Raw genomic sequence first — 14,482 nt, 5'->3', positions numbered from 1 at the left:
GCTTGCCTTTGGGTGACCAGTGCTGAGTGGGGCTTTATTCAGAGATGGTTTTACCTAAAATCTGCTGTGCTGATTCAAATGAGGCTGGCCTGCCCAGGTGGATAGGATCTGGGAATTGCTGCTTCCTGGCTCAGGGAGAAGAGAGTAAGGGCTAGAGCTGCTTTCTCTCTGCCCAGGGAGTTTGCTGGACTTTCTCAAGGGGGAGACGGGCAAGTACCTGCGGCTGCCTCAGCTGGTGGACATGGCTGCTCAGGTGAGTCAGCCCCTTCTGCCTCTCACACCTGTGGCATTCGAACACCCAGACCTATCTGGCTCAGCCAGTTTTAGGCTCCTGAGTGCCCCCTCCAGGAAGCTTGCCTTGATTGCCCCCACACTTACTGATCTCACTACATGTATTACTGGGACCACTTATAGGTGCTGTGAGTGGTGGTTCTGGGCAGAGGAAAGAGGAAAGGGCATCAGGAGTCACTGACTTGCTGTGGGACTTCAGGCCTCAGTTTTCTTCTCTATGAAGGTCATTCAGTCACTCAACAAACATGTTATTAGTACTTGCTTGCTGTAGGCATTTTTCATTTAATCTGTATCACAGTCAGGGGAGGCTGGCTACTATTCCCATTTCACAGACGAGAAAACTGAGGTTCAGGAAGGGGTTTTGGGGCAGCAGGCAGGACTTGGCACTCATCTATGTCTGTGGGGCATTTGGGGCCTTGTTCTCATGGTCATCACACTATACTGGCTGCATTTTGTCCTATACCTCCACTGTGCCCCATGCCCTTTGCCCTTCATTCTCTGCTCCTGCTGAGGGCTGGTCCTGCTTTTTGCGCCAACTGTGTTGATTGTAAACCAACTTCACTTGTCTGAAGAAGTGGGGAGGGGAGGGTGTTTGGTTGGTTCTCCACCCCCGGGGATGACCCCACCCCTGGCATGTGCCCTCTGACCTGGGAAAGGCATGGGGCGGCCCCTGAGTTGGGCTCTGGGGGTTCTGCTGCAGATTGCTTCAGGCATGGCGTATGTGGAGCGGATGAACTACGTTCACCGGGACCTCCGTGCTGCCAACATCCTTGTTGGAGAGAACCTTGTGTGCAAAGTAGCTGACTTCGGGCTGGCTCGGCTCATTGAAGACAACGAGTACACAGCCCGGCAAGGTGGGCAGGGTTGGGCAGATGCCATGTGGCCTTGGGAGGCCACACCCCTTCTCTGGGCCTCAGTTTCTGCATCTGTCCAGCGGGGGTGAAGATGGTGCCTGTGTGGCAGAGTGGTCATGAGTTTCTGTGGAGCCTTGAGTGACCTTGCTTGCTTCTACAGGTGCCAAGTTCCCCATCAAATGGACTGCTCCAGAAGCTGCCCTCTATGGCCGGTTCACCATCAAGTCAGATGTGTGGTCCTTTGGGATCCTGCTGACAGAGCTCACGACAAAAGGACGTGTGCCCTACCCTGGTAAGGGGGCTCCCTACAGCTCATCTTTGGTTCCTGAACCCCTCTGCCCTGGTGACTTTGGGCAGACACACCCCCTTCTGGGCCTCAGTTTCCTCATCTGTACAACGAAGAGGTTGAGCATCTGATCTTGGTTCTTTCTGGTTGGGGCTCCCAGCCTTGGGGAGGGGACTTACCTGCAGTCACATCTGCCTGTCCCAGGCAGGGAGCCCTCTTTGTTGTCCCCACCAATTCCCCTGCCCCTTGTGCCTTGTGCCCACAGGGATGGTGAACCGTGAGGTGCTGGACCAGGTGGAGCGGGGCTACCGGATGCCCTGTCCGCCTGAATGTCCCGAGTCCCTGCACGATCTCATGTGCCAGTGCTGGCGGAAGGAGCCTGAGGAGCGGCCCACCTTTGAGTACCTGCAGGCCTTCCTGGAGGACTACTTTACGTCCACCGAGCCCCAGTACCAGCCCGGAGAGAACCTCTAGGGAGCAGGCTTTAGAGCCAGACTGGCTTTGGGCTTGGATCCTGGGTGCCCTCGCTGGCCCGCCATTGATCTTCTCTAGGGGGCTGACCTTCCAGTGACCAGGCCCTGCCCTCTCCCATGGTGTGGAGGGCCATAGGGCCAGGGACAGCCCCGAGGGTGGGGTCCAAGGCTGGCACAGTGACTGCTCCCGGCTCCCGCTCCAGCCACATGCCTCCTCCCTTCGTCTCTTCCTGGAGCTCTTCGTATCTCGGCTCGGGGAAGACGGGCTGGGGCTGAGGGCGCCCTCTCCCCAGCCTCCACCTGCTCCACGTGCTGTCTCCTTCCCACCACCGCACGGCCCAGGTCCACCTCCGGAGCTGGCCGAAGAGCCTTTCCAAAGAGGAGTGATGGGCCCTGGCCCTCAGCCTGCCTGCCACCCTGCTCCATGCCCTCCGTTTCTAAAATACCTGTTGCTGGAGGCTGCTGGGTCCAGACGCCTCTGCCGTGGCTCCCAGGCTGGTAGCCTGAGCCCCAGCTTGGCTCAATGGTGGGTGGCGTGGGCAAACCTTGCCCTTCTTACACCTGAGGGCCCCTTAGAGATCAATTCTTTGTCTGCATAGTACCCAGGGGGAAACTGAGTCCATAGAGGGCCCAGGGCCACAGAGCAGTTCAGGGCTGACTGGAACCCGGTGCTCCCTGTCTTCCTCAGGAACCAACAAGATGGTCCTTGGAGGCATGGCTCATGGACAGACTGGGGCAGCCCAGCGAGGGGCTTGAGGGCGGGTTAGAGATGGCAGAGGGAGTCTTGCCCCTGTGCACTCGTGGGGCCGTGGTGAGAGAGAGTGGAGGCAGACGTGGGCTGAGCAAGGAACCGGGGGTGAGAGTGCAGATGTGGGGAGACAGGCTTCCCAGAGAATGTTAGCAGTTTTTGATCCTCAGAGATAGCCAGCCATGAAAGGGAGTGAGCTCCCAGGCTCTGGAGGCAACCAAGCAGAAGTAGAAGACACAAGTGGTTGACAGGCTCTGGCCCTGGCCTCAGGAGGGAACCCCAGGTCCTCTTTCCCCCGTTTTGTCTTGTGTCATTTCAACGCCTGGCCCCTGATCTCATCCCTAAGTTGGCACCCCTTAGCTCATGAGTGAGAAAGCGGTGTCCAGCCTCGGGTGAGAGAGGATGAGACCGTCTGCTGTTATGCACCAGGACGGGCTGCAAGGCCTCGGGTGGCCCCTGCTTCCACTCTGGGCCACAGTGCCGGCCTCCACGTGTGGCCATCCACTCCTGTCCAGACCCTGTGGCCTGGCGGCGTGTGGTGAGACCATTTTGGCCCCAACTCTGCTGTTCAGCCTTAGGTGATGGGGTGGCTTCTCCCTGGGACTCAGTGTGCCCATATTAAAAGGGGTGGCTGACGGTTTATGGGCATGTTGCCTAGGGCCTCTGTGTGTGTGTGTGTGTGTGTGTGTGTGTGTGTGTGTGTGTGTGTGTGTGTTCACGTGTGTGCCTCCATGTGTGTCCATATTTAACATGTAAAAATGCCCCTGCTCTGTCCCCCGGACAGGTTGTACATTTCACCCACAGCCCCTCATCATAGCAATAACACTCCTGCTGCCCGGGGTTCCCAGGCCGGCCAGGCCCTACCAGCAGGGAAGGAGGCCAAGTGGTGCCTGCCTATGAAATTTCAACTTTTCCTTTCATACATGTTTATTACCTAAGTTTTCTCCTGTCCGTCCCTGTCAAATCTGGGCACGCTTACTGCAGTGTGCTCGCAAATCCCCATCCAACTGCCCAAGGCCCTTTGTATAAGGTGTCCCAATACTGTCCCTTTTTTTTTTTAACAGTGTTTTGTAGATTTCAGATGACTATGCAGAGGCCTAGGGGATCCCCGGCTCTGGGCAGGGCCTCGGGGGGTCCCACATTCCATGGCCCAGGCTTGGGGGGAGGGGGGACGCAGAAGTGGTTGTAAATACTTTGCATATTGTCTGATTAAACACAAATGACCTCACAGTTTGGCCAGTGGTTTATTGAGCATCTACTGTGTGCTGAAGAGTGAGAGGGGTTGGGATGTGAGGATAGACTGTGGTCAGGGGGGCCTTTGTGCACGTAGCACTGGTGGCTGAAGGGCTTTAGGCCATGGGGTGACACGAGCAGGTTGGAGATGGCCCCTGTGGGATGTGGCGCTGTGTGCATGTCTGTGCCTGCTTTTAGGGTGTGAGCGCATCCAGCAGAAGCCTTGTTTGTGTCTGCGATGTACCAGGCAAAGCCCAGCATGTGAGCATTTCAGGCCTCAGGTGCCCTGGGGGGATGCTGATGGTAGATACTCTGGGGGCAGGAGGGGCGTTAGACCCCGTGGTGCACTTGCCAGAGATGTGGCTGTGAGTGTGCTATCTGTGTGTTTCCCAGGAGTGCTGGGCTGAGTGGGGTGTGTGGCTGGATCAACAAAACCCTGGGCCCTCTGGTGAAAAATCCAAAGACCCTTCCTCTCCTTCTCCCCCATCATCTAGGGACCCAACCTGGGAAGTTCATTTGCGATGAAGAAATTTATTTTACATCAGATTACATACCTATTCGTGAGTTTCCTTTGGCCCTGGTAACACTTTGATTAAAAACGAATTTCAAAATCCGGACATTTTTCTGTTCAGTATTATTTTCACAAGCCGAATGCCATATTGTCCGGGTCAGAATGGACACCCTGAGACCCCATGGGTGTGCACATCTTGGGAGCAGAGATAGTGTGGATATGAACTTGTGACATGTACCTTCTGTTGCTAGTGTGTGTGTGTCTAGGATGTGTGCCTTTGTGTTCCTGTGGGTATGTGTGTGGGCCTGTTTGCTAATGGATGTCTGTCCAGATGGTTTGTTCATTCCTGGGTGTGTGTGCCTAGATGTGTGAACCTGTGTTCACATGGGTGTGTGAGTGAGCTGTGGGCCATCTGTTTGCCCGTGGCTGTGTGTCTATATACTCGTGGGCTATGGGCGCCTGTGTGCATGTGTGTGCACCTGAGTATTAAAGGGTATGAAGGCAGTGGGTCTGTTCTTTCCATCTGTGTGCACATGGATTTGTGTATATTGCATGGACACAATTTAGGTGTTCCTGCGTGAACCAGGGGGCTCCGATGTGTGTAGCTAGGTCCTGTGGACCAGCGTGTGTCCCTAGGGGCTTGGAGTGCATACACACACACACAGGGCTGGCCACTCCCACAGGGCCCACTGGTGCCCCGGGGTGCAGGGACACGTGTGAGGAGCCATATGGGAGGGGACAAGGCGTGTGCCCCAGTGCTGCCGCAGGTCAGGAATGCGCCTGTGTGGTGCTGAGCACAGGTCGAGCCTCCCTCCTGTCCTGAAGCTCCCCACCACCCCAGAGGTCCTAAGCACATTTCTCTCCACCTCTCTGCCCTTCTGGCTTGCATTTCTCTGTGTGTGTCTCTCTCCGTCTCTTGTCTGTGCCTCTCCAACTCTCCCCAGCTCTCTGTCTGGCCCTAGCTCTCAGTCTGATCATTTTTGTTTTTTTTTTCCTATTCCTTTCCGTTATCCCCTTCACCCCCACTTCTCCCACTTTTTGGTCTTTTTCTCTGTGTCTCTGTATGCTTCTGATTTTATTTGTTTCTGTATGTATGGCTCTGTTTCTCACTATTGCTAGTCCCTCTTTTTCTCTGCACCTGGCTGCTGTCTCTTTGTTTCTCTGGTTCTCTCTGTGTCTCTCTGATTTTCTTCCTATCCATCACTGTAAGCCTGGAACTCTGAACTAGGCCTGCCCACCTCCATGCCGTTGCCCAGGTGGTTTCCTCTATAGGGAACACCCTTTCTTTCCTCCAACCTCAAAAACTTATCCTTCCTTCAAAACACATCTCAGAGGCTGCAGACCCCTTCTGGGAGCTTTCCCTGAGAAACGCCAAGGGTCTATGCTGCTGCCTGCTGGCGCATCCGTGCGCCCACCAGAATGAGAGCTTGAGGGGCTGGGAGAACCTCACCCTGCGTGCACATGGGCCCACATGGGTGACTTCGGTCAGGGAGGGAGGCGGGGAAGCCGACTCCATGTCTCTGGCTCCTTCCCTGGTTTTGACTCCCTCCCTCTGGGCCTCTGTCCACTTTGCTTTTGCTGGACTCTTCCTGAGAGAGACAGAGTGGAGAGGGAGAGACGTCCGCTCTGCTGGGACCGCCGTCTCATGGCCGCCTGCCTGCTTTTCCTTCGCAGCCCGCCCCGCACTTGGAGACCCTGGGATCCCTGTGTCCCCTCCGCCTTCCCTTTCTGGTTTTACCCCTATTCTTCCTATATTTTTTTCTTTTTGAGAAAAATAAGATGTTTTTCCCTATGAAAAAAATAATATATATTTTTTTATAGGAGAGTAGGAAAGGTACAGAAAACACCCCAAAAAAGGTGATAGTTTGTGCCCCCTATCCTGTCCTTCCCACTAGAGAGGTGGGACATGTTTCTGGTTGGGCGTGCGTCTAGGCCCATCTCCTGCCCTCTGCCTGCTGGCCTCTGTGTCTCCTTATCTCTCTGTCTCTGTCTCTCAACCCTCTGGCTCACTCAACAGCCACCTCATCCATTCTTTCACACATTCATATGCAAAACACTATAGTGAAGACCTACCCTGGGTAGTCCTGCCACGGGGGGCCGGTGTGGATGTGTGAGGACATGTTTGCTGTGTATCTGGCAGGCTCTCTGTGCGGGGGCTTCCTCAGCCCCTCCCTGCCTCCCTTTCTCCTCTGTTTCATTGATCTCCCAGCATTGCACTGCCAGTGTGTGCAGTGCGCGGTGCAGTGTGTGGTGTGTGGGGCGTGTGCACATCCCTGCTCCCTGCTGCCTTCCAGGCTGTGCCCCGTGCTGCTCCTCTCGTCCCCTCTGTCCCTCAGAATCCTGCCCAGCCTGGTGCTGCAGGCAGGTGAGCAGGCGCACACTCACACACACACACACACACACACACACACACACACACACACACACACGTCTCTGTTTTTCTCTCAACTCTGTCTCCTCCGATTTTTCTCTCCTGGGCTCCAAAATGCTATGCTTTGCAGAGAGAGAGAAAGAAAAAGACTGACAGAGAAACAGAGATAGAGCCTGAGAGTCAGGGAAAGGGGCAGGGCAGGGGCCGGGAGATGTTGCTCAGTCTGACCACGTGTCTGTGGTCCATCCCGCGCTCGCTCCCCAGCCTCCCCTCCCTGGGGCTCTTCCCACCTAGTGCCCAGACCCTTGCTCCCCTTGGAGTGTGCCCCGTGGGATCCTGGGCCTGTGTCCTCCCTGCCCCAGCCCCCAGCTCTGCGTGTGTGTCCATCCGTCTGACTGCCTCTGCCCTGGCCTCCCATTTCATGTGGTCTCATTAAATGCCCATTTCTTTGTTTATCCCATCCCCAGAGTGAGGTGTGTGTCTGTGTGTCCGTGTGTCTGTGGCTGATCTCTGTGCCAGTGGGTCTGTCTGTCTTTACCTCCTACCTGTGCCACCCTGCAGTTCTATGGAATATCCTCCTTCCTCTTTCTCCTTCCCTTTCTCGCTGCTCTCCTGCTGAGTGGCTCTGGTGGGTTGTTGTCTGTCCCCTACCCCCCTTCCCTTGGGCAGGGGCTCCTCTGGGTGACTGTCTGCTCAACCCCCATCCTGGACCCATGCTCCCTCCAGCTTCCACCTCAAGGCCTCTCTCTTAGTTGGTTGCCCTGGGTACCATCCCTTGATACTTTACCAAACCGCCCAAAACTCAGTCACCCCGTCTACTCTGCCCCCTGTCCGCAGGGCCCCACTATTCAGCCTCCGGCAGTGGGCCCCGCGCAAGAGGCTCAGCCACCACCTGCCCACACTCGCCCGCCTGTGGCCTGTCATTTCCTCTTCCCCCTCTGGCTGGCTCAGAATCCTTCATTTCTGGTGGAGGAACCCAGTCTCCCTCGCCTGCCATTCCAGCCTTTGCCAGGCTGGCTCCAGCTACCTGCGGCGCCCTGACTCCCTGGCTGCTGGCCTTGCCCACGCCACTCCCTCTGCCTGACATGTCGTTCCTTTCCTGCAGCCAGAAGATCCCATCTTTTCTGGGGGGGACCCCCGGGTTGCTCCCCTCCTCTGGGTTCCCTTGGTGCTCCCAGCAGCAGGGTTGGTCCTAACCGTGGCTTCGTGCCCCCTGGCCCCGCTGGGGGCCCATTATGATTCTTGTGGCCTCTAGTCAGCTTTGCTTTCATGGACCCATTCTTCCATAAAAAATACTAAAAATTATATTTTGCAACAACATTGGTATAAAGTTGAATATATTAATAGTATATATTCAGACATTTTCTTTGAGCTAAAAGTTGATTTTTGATTTAAAAAAATGAAAACATTTTCCTGGGTCCCTGCAGGTATCATGGATGGCGGATTTACTGAGCGCTCCTCCGAGCTGGGCATGAGCTGTTCTGGCAGGCTGTGTGTTCTCTGTGCCTTCTACCCTCTCTTTCTTCTCCCCCATTCCGCCCCCTGCGGTTCGCCCTTGACTTCTCTGTGAGCATCAAAGCAGGAGGACGTGTGAGTCACCCACCTCTCCCCACCCCACCATTTCCGTCTCTCCCTGCCCATCTGTCTCACCATAGAAGGTTTGTCTCTTTCTCTGAGGTCTCCCACCTTGTTTATTCATTCATTCTGCGAGGAAACATGCGTGGACATGGTGTCTGTGTGCGGCCAGGGGATGGGGGCTGGCTCCCCATCGGTCCGCTAGGCTTTCTCCTTTCCCAGATCCGCAGGCTTGCCGAACCTCCGTCCAGCGAGGGCTGTGCTCCCTGCAGCCCTACCCCTTGCCAGGGGCTGGGGACGGGGTGTCCCATTTCACCCAGCTCCTCAGGCTCCTCATAAACACTCACCACAAGGGGCAGCTGTTCCTGCCTTGCCAAGAGCCTGCGTGTGTGCGTGCGTGTGTGTGGCCCACAGGGCTGCCTGTGCTCTCGCCACCCTGTACCTCTGTCCTGATACTCCAGGTGTGCCTCCCGGCCCTCTCCAGGGCTCTCCCTCCCCTTCTCTGCCCTCCTCTCTTACCCTCTGCTTTTTGGTCCTCATTCAGCCTTGACACTGCAGCTTTGCTCTCACTCAGGTGTATAAACATTCATCTACTCACTGGTTCTTTTAAGTTTCCGCTGGGCACCGACTGTCTGCCTGACCTTGGCTGGGGGCTATGGGCTTAGCCGGGAGGAGAAGTGGCTGGGGAGCAGCCCCGGGCAAGGCTCTTGCTGTGTAGGAGACAGGGCAGGACAGATGCAGAAAGGCCCCTGTCCCAGGAGAGTAGAGATGGGTCCTGAGCTTAGCTGAGGGTCTGGGAGGGCTGTTCTGAGGAGGCGAAGCTGAGGGAGGCCCGAGGGGGTAGGAGCTGCAAGTGGGGGGTGGGGGGAGGCCGGGCGCTCCGGTGCAAAGGCCAGGAGGTGGGAGCCGGGCAGAGCCTGGGTGGGATGCCATCTGGTCATCCCTCTCTCTCTTTTCTCTGTCTCCTCATTCTCCCCTCTTCTGGTGGGGGTGTGTGACTGTGTGAGAGAGCGACAGAGGGAGACAGACAGATGCACAGACAGACACCGGGAGAGGATGAGAGAGGCGCATGAAAGGCTCCTGCTTTTCCCGTGTTTCTCTCCTTTTCTCTCTGGGACTCATTGAAATCTGGTCTTTTCTCTGGGCTTCCTGCATGTGTGTGTGTGTGCACGCGTGTGTGTGGTACACGTGTGTGGTGCATGCGGTGGTGTGTGTGGCATTGTGTTGTGTGGTATGTGTAGTGTGCGGTGATTTGTGTGGCATGCTGTGTGGGTGTCCCTCGCTGCTGCCTGCATTCAACACAGGCTGTCCTGGGGGTCCCCCCCCATTGCCCTCAGGGATCCTTCCTTTCGTCCACCCGCTTGTTACATCCTAAAACCCTAAGGGGGCCGTTCTTCTGCGTAAAACCCTAAGGGGGCCGTTCTTCTGCACCCCGGTGGTGTGGGTGCATCTCTTTCTCTCCCTCAGTTGACATCGTTCTTCATCTCAGTTTTCTATTTCCAAACTCCGGTCTTGGGGTCACTTTTGCAGTTGGTTTTAGACTTCTGAGTCCTTCTGGCCTCTGTGTCTATCTGTCACCTCTCCACTGTGTCCTCTGCCATTGTCTCTCTCTCCTCTTTCTTTTCCTCTTTTTCCTTGTCTCTGTTTCTGCATCTCTTTTTCATTTTGCTTTGTTCTTTCTTTGTCTCTGCCTCTCAGTTTGAGCTTCATGGTACATGTTACCTGGCATTAGTTAGCTTTTCTGTTGGGATGGGACTGTTGTATGTGTGCGTGAGCATGTGTGCCTGTGTCCCGCACGTGCCCCCCATCCGTTTGCCCCCCCGACTTGTTCGGGGTCTCCCAGGCACGTGCATGTGTCTGTGAGGCCAAGATGGGGTCTGGCCCCCCCGTCCCCTGAGCCCAGCCTGCCTGTCTTAGCGGGCTTCTTGGATCTCCAGTGGGGGCAGCTGCTGAGACCCTTCTCCATTCTGGGGGTCACTGCCGTCGGCTGGGGGTTTGTTCCCTCTTTTCCCTCGGCTCTTCTAAGAACATTGATCATGAAGCAGCTGCTTTTGCCCAGTGTAGCCCCCTGCCCAGCCCCCTCTCTGCGGATTCTCGGCTTTTATACTCATTCTGCGAGTCACTTGCCTTCGCACCCTCTCTCCCGTCCACACCCCTAAATCCCTCCGCGGGCGCCCTGGGCGGGTGAGTGCGTGTGGCTCCGTCTCCCGCTCCTTCCCGCCTGTTGTTGCCTTGTCCCTAAGGCACTTCTGAAACCTGCCCGGCTCTGTGCACAGGGCAGCCGCGGAGCGTGGATGGGGGTATGAGTGTGAACCGGCGTGCGACAGGCTGTCGTGTCATCGCTGCCACTTTTCCTGATCCTCTGCTTCCGCTTTGGGGGATAATTTCCTTTCCGTCAACATACATGGAGCACCTTCTGTGAGTGTGTGTGCGTGCGTGTGTGCGTGTGAGCGAGAGAGAGAGACAGACAGATCTCTACCCCTTTGCTCTTTGCTCCCCTGGCCCCCACTTGGCTCCGTCTTGATTTTTCCAGACATGCTGGTATCTGTCTCTCTCCCACCACTACACCCAGAGTCTCTCTTCTTCTCCTTCCGCGTCCATCCCTGAGGCTCTGTCCAGCGTTTGCTTTTGCTCAGCCCATGAGCATGTGGTGCTCTGCGGGCCCATCCATCTGTCTGCCTGAGAGTTATTCATGGGCCCTTTTCCTAGTCCCCCTTCCTGGCCCACTATTGGCTCCCTCCTGCAGGCTGCGGGGCCATCTCTGCCGCTCACGTGGCCTCCGGGTCCCCCGCCCCTCTGTGGTGAGCTCCAGACCCGGGCACTCACGCAGCCGCCTCCTGGGCCACTCACCAGCCCCTGGCGCCTGCACTCTCAACGCGCATCCCAGACGCAGAACCTTCCCAGTCCGTTCCTGCCATGTGCCTGCTTCCCCCCAGCTCCAGCAGGTCTCCCTGGCCAGGCCTTCCCATGGCCGTGGCTACCTGATCCAGGAGCCCCCAGCCTCAGGAGCCCCCAGCCTCTGGCACCTCCAGCTCAAGGGGCCGGTGTTGGTGATTTCCCGGCTGCCCCGTGGACCCCCCTCCCGATCCAGTCCTCTCGGGGGCGCTCTCCCTTTCTGTGGGAGGGCTCACATGTTAGTGCTTTTCTTTTGGTGGCACTGTCTTCTTATTTCCTCATCAGACTTTGTGAGGGTCTGTTTTCCAGCAGCATCCTGTGTGTGTGTGTGTGTGTGTGTGCACTCCTCTCCCTGTGTGATGCACACATCTTTCCTTCCCTCTCTTATCTTCTTTCTCTCATTTAAAAATATTGAGGTATAACTTACATGCCATCAAATGCACAGATCTTAAGTGAAAAACCTCACTGATGAATTTTACGTGTGTCTACACCTGTGGATACACCTCCTGGAGCAAGAATTGGACCCCCGGAGTCCCCAGCCTCCTCGCTGGTGGCCACCCCTGGCTGCAAGAGCACAGCCCTTCAGGCTCTGTGACTGCTTCACATGCCAGGCTCCATGGGTCTCTTTCTCACTGTGTGCGTGTGGCCTTCTGTCTCTCTGGGAACTTTCTTGGTCTTTGCTTCCTTTGTGGGAGGCGCTTGTCTTTGTTCCTTCCTGCAGTCAACAGTTATTGAATGCCTCCGAAGACGGCTGTGCAGGTCCCCTACCCTCCCTCTCTCCCGCTCCCTGAGCTCCATCTCCAGTCATTGAATTCTGCTTCTAGTCTGTGCGTCACTGCAGGAGCCTGTGTGCATCCGTGCATGCGTGTATGTGTGTGTGTGTGTGTGTCCCTGTTCACCCACCTCCTCCCCCTTGCTCTCTGCCTCCCCCACCCCTGCCTCTCCTTCTCTCCTGCTCCTTGGGGTTCCATCTAGATGTTTCCAGGTGAGCCTGGTTCTTTTTCTTTCTTTCCTTTCTTCCTCCCCGTCTCTGAGGGCTGGGTGAGAGCCGTCTTGCTGTGTGTGCTGGCCTGTCCACCTCAGCCGCACTCTGGCCTTGCCCCCCCGACCCCTCACATCTCCCCAGCCCCTTTTGCCAGCTGTACTGCTCCACAGACAACCTGCTGCCATCAGGATCTCTAGCTGGGATCTCGGAGCTGAGCCCTAGATCTATCCACCCACCAAGGCCCACCTCTCCCATTGCAAACCGCCTCCTCTAGGACCCTACCTCCCCCTGTCCTCCTCCATCCTGGGCTGTCTTCACCTCCTTCCTACTGCCTGACCAGCTGCATTTTGTTCCTGAACCCCTGAAGTGACTCCCACCGTGGCCTCTCCCCACTTCAAGCAAACCTGGGCTCTGACTACGGACAAGCCCATTCCCCAAGCCTTGGTAGCACTGTGTCCCCTGACTCCCCCACCTCCTGGATGGCTCTTTCTCCGTGTCTTGCCCTCTTCTCCCCTCACACCTGAGCCTAGCGTCTCATCCACTCTGGCCTCACCTGCCCCTTTGTGTGGACCACTCCATCTGCAGACCTCCTATCCATCTATCTCCTGGACACTATACAGGCGCTGCTGCCAATGGGCATCCAGGTTGGACCCCCGGGCTCAGCCCTGCTCCCGGCGCTGCCCCGCCCAATTCCAGTCCTCATGGTCCCCAAATGGGCCTCGCCCTTGACTGCCTCTCCTTCCCAACACTTTGCCTTGCACGGGCTTCCCTCTCCCGCCACATGCTCCAGTCCCCTCACTGGCTTCTCTGTCCCCTGTCACAGCGCTCCAGCCTGCACTTGGCCTCCCAGAGTGATCCTCTGACATCAGGCAGATCTGGCTGTGCATTCAGTCAATGCACAGTGACTGAATATCTATCCTGGGCAGGCCTCAGGCCTGGAACCTTGGCCTGGAGGGGGACCTCTAGCTGGGTGGGCTGTGCTGTGGACACAGGGTCTCGCATATTCTTCATTTGCACGTCACTTGGGCCAGCTTCCCTTTCCTTCCATCATGCCTGTGGGTGTCCCACAGGCTGTCCCCATTGTCAGTGTGTGTGCCTCAGAGTGAGGGCCTGGGGGTCTCTGTTCATGCCAAGCTGTGTGAGGTCTATCTGTCTGTCCACGGGCACCAGGGTGCGTATCTGGCCTTCCTGTCTCTCTGTGTCTGTGGATGAGTTTGTGTGTGTATTTGATTGTCTGGACATCCTAGTGTGTGCAGGTATCTTTCTCTTTGTGTTGATGTGTTTTCTGACAGCCTGTGTGTCCTGACCTGGGTTGCTGAGTGTTTCTGCCTGTGTGAATGGAGTGTCTGCTGGTCTGGGTGTGTGTCTCACTGTGTAGCAGCCATCTGTCTGTGTGTCTGTCTGTGTGTCTGTTGGTCACTTCATTTGTGTACAGTGAGGAGTGTGTGTGGGGATGTGTGTCTGGGTATATGAGGGAGGGTCCCTCCTGACTGTGTCTTCATGTGTTGTGAGGACTACTGTGTCTCTGGCTGTGTATCCCTGGGTGATTTCGTCTGTGTGTGTGTCTCTCTCTGGGGTCTCGGCCTCTCCTGTCTGTCCAGCTGGGCACATGTCACCCAGCTGCCTGGCTATCCAGCTCACATCTCTCCTCCCCCTCCTCTTCCTTCTCTGGGGGCTTGGTCGGGTTGCACGTCACCACTGCCGTCTGCACCTGGCAGTCTCACAAGCCCGTGAGCAGGCAGCGTGCGTCACACCTTGCGCCGAAGCCTGGCTGAGATGCTCTCCTTGCGTGGGCCCGTGTGCGTGTGCGCGTGCCCTCCCAAGCCCCTGGAGGTGTGGGGGCTTGCTCCACCACCCCCGCTCTCCCTCGGAGCCTTTCCCCAGCTGTCTTCTCCTCCCTTTGTGCGTCAGGCCAGTGTCTGTCAAGAGCCCCTCGTGCTCGCTCCTGTCGCTTTTCTGCTGCTGAGGAGTTTGTTGGGGGAACTTCTAGGGTTTACTCATTTCGATCAACAGACCCTGAGGGGGTGGGCTGGGGGCCTGACATGCCTCCTCGTTCCCTTCTGTCCCCTGGTCCTCACTCGGATCCGTCGCCCCCCAGGAGTGCCCCACTATAGAACCAAATCCACAGCCCACATGCTGCTCCCTCCCCTCCAGCCCCTTCCCGCCACTCCCTCTGCTCCAGCCACCTGGCCTTGCCTTCCCTTAAATGTGACATGCTGCTGCCCCCACCTCAGGGCCTTTGCACTTGCTGATTTTTTTG

General features: G+C 56.7%; 1 protein-coding gene across 4 annotated transcripts in view; it reads left to right on the top strand.

The window, feature by feature from the left end:
• SRC (SRC proto-oncogene, non-receptor tyrosine kinase) overlaps positions 1-3,882 on the top strand; it is a 52,211-nt gene extending 48,329 nt beyond the window's left edge. For all 4 annotated transcript variants that reach the window (XM_037012797.2, XM_017667620.3, XM_017667623.3 and 1 more), the window contains 4 exons: positions 177-253; positions 992-1,145; positions 1,306-1,437; positions 1,697-3,882. In XM_037012797.2, the coding sequence (XP_036868692.1) occupies positions 177-253; positions 992-1,145; positions 1,306-1,437; positions 1,697-1,905 (572 nt within the window). In that variant the 3' untranslated portion in view covers positions 1,906-3,882. The remainder of the gene's footprint in view (positions 1-176; positions 254-991; positions 1,146-1,305; positions 1,438-1,696) is intronic.
• The last annotated feature ends 10,600 nt before the right edge of the window (positions 3,883-14,482 follow it).

The sequence above is a fragment of the Manis javanica genome, chromosome 5 (assembly GCF_040802235.1).
Source record: "Manis javanica isolate MJ-LG chromosome 5, MJ_LKY, whole genome shotgun sequence".
Lineage (NCBI taxonomy): Eukaryota > Metazoa > Chordata > Mammalia > Pholidota > Manidae > Manis > Manis javanica.
Note: the sequence above shows the minus strand (reverse complement) of the source record. Positions and strands in the feature narration are given on the sequence as shown.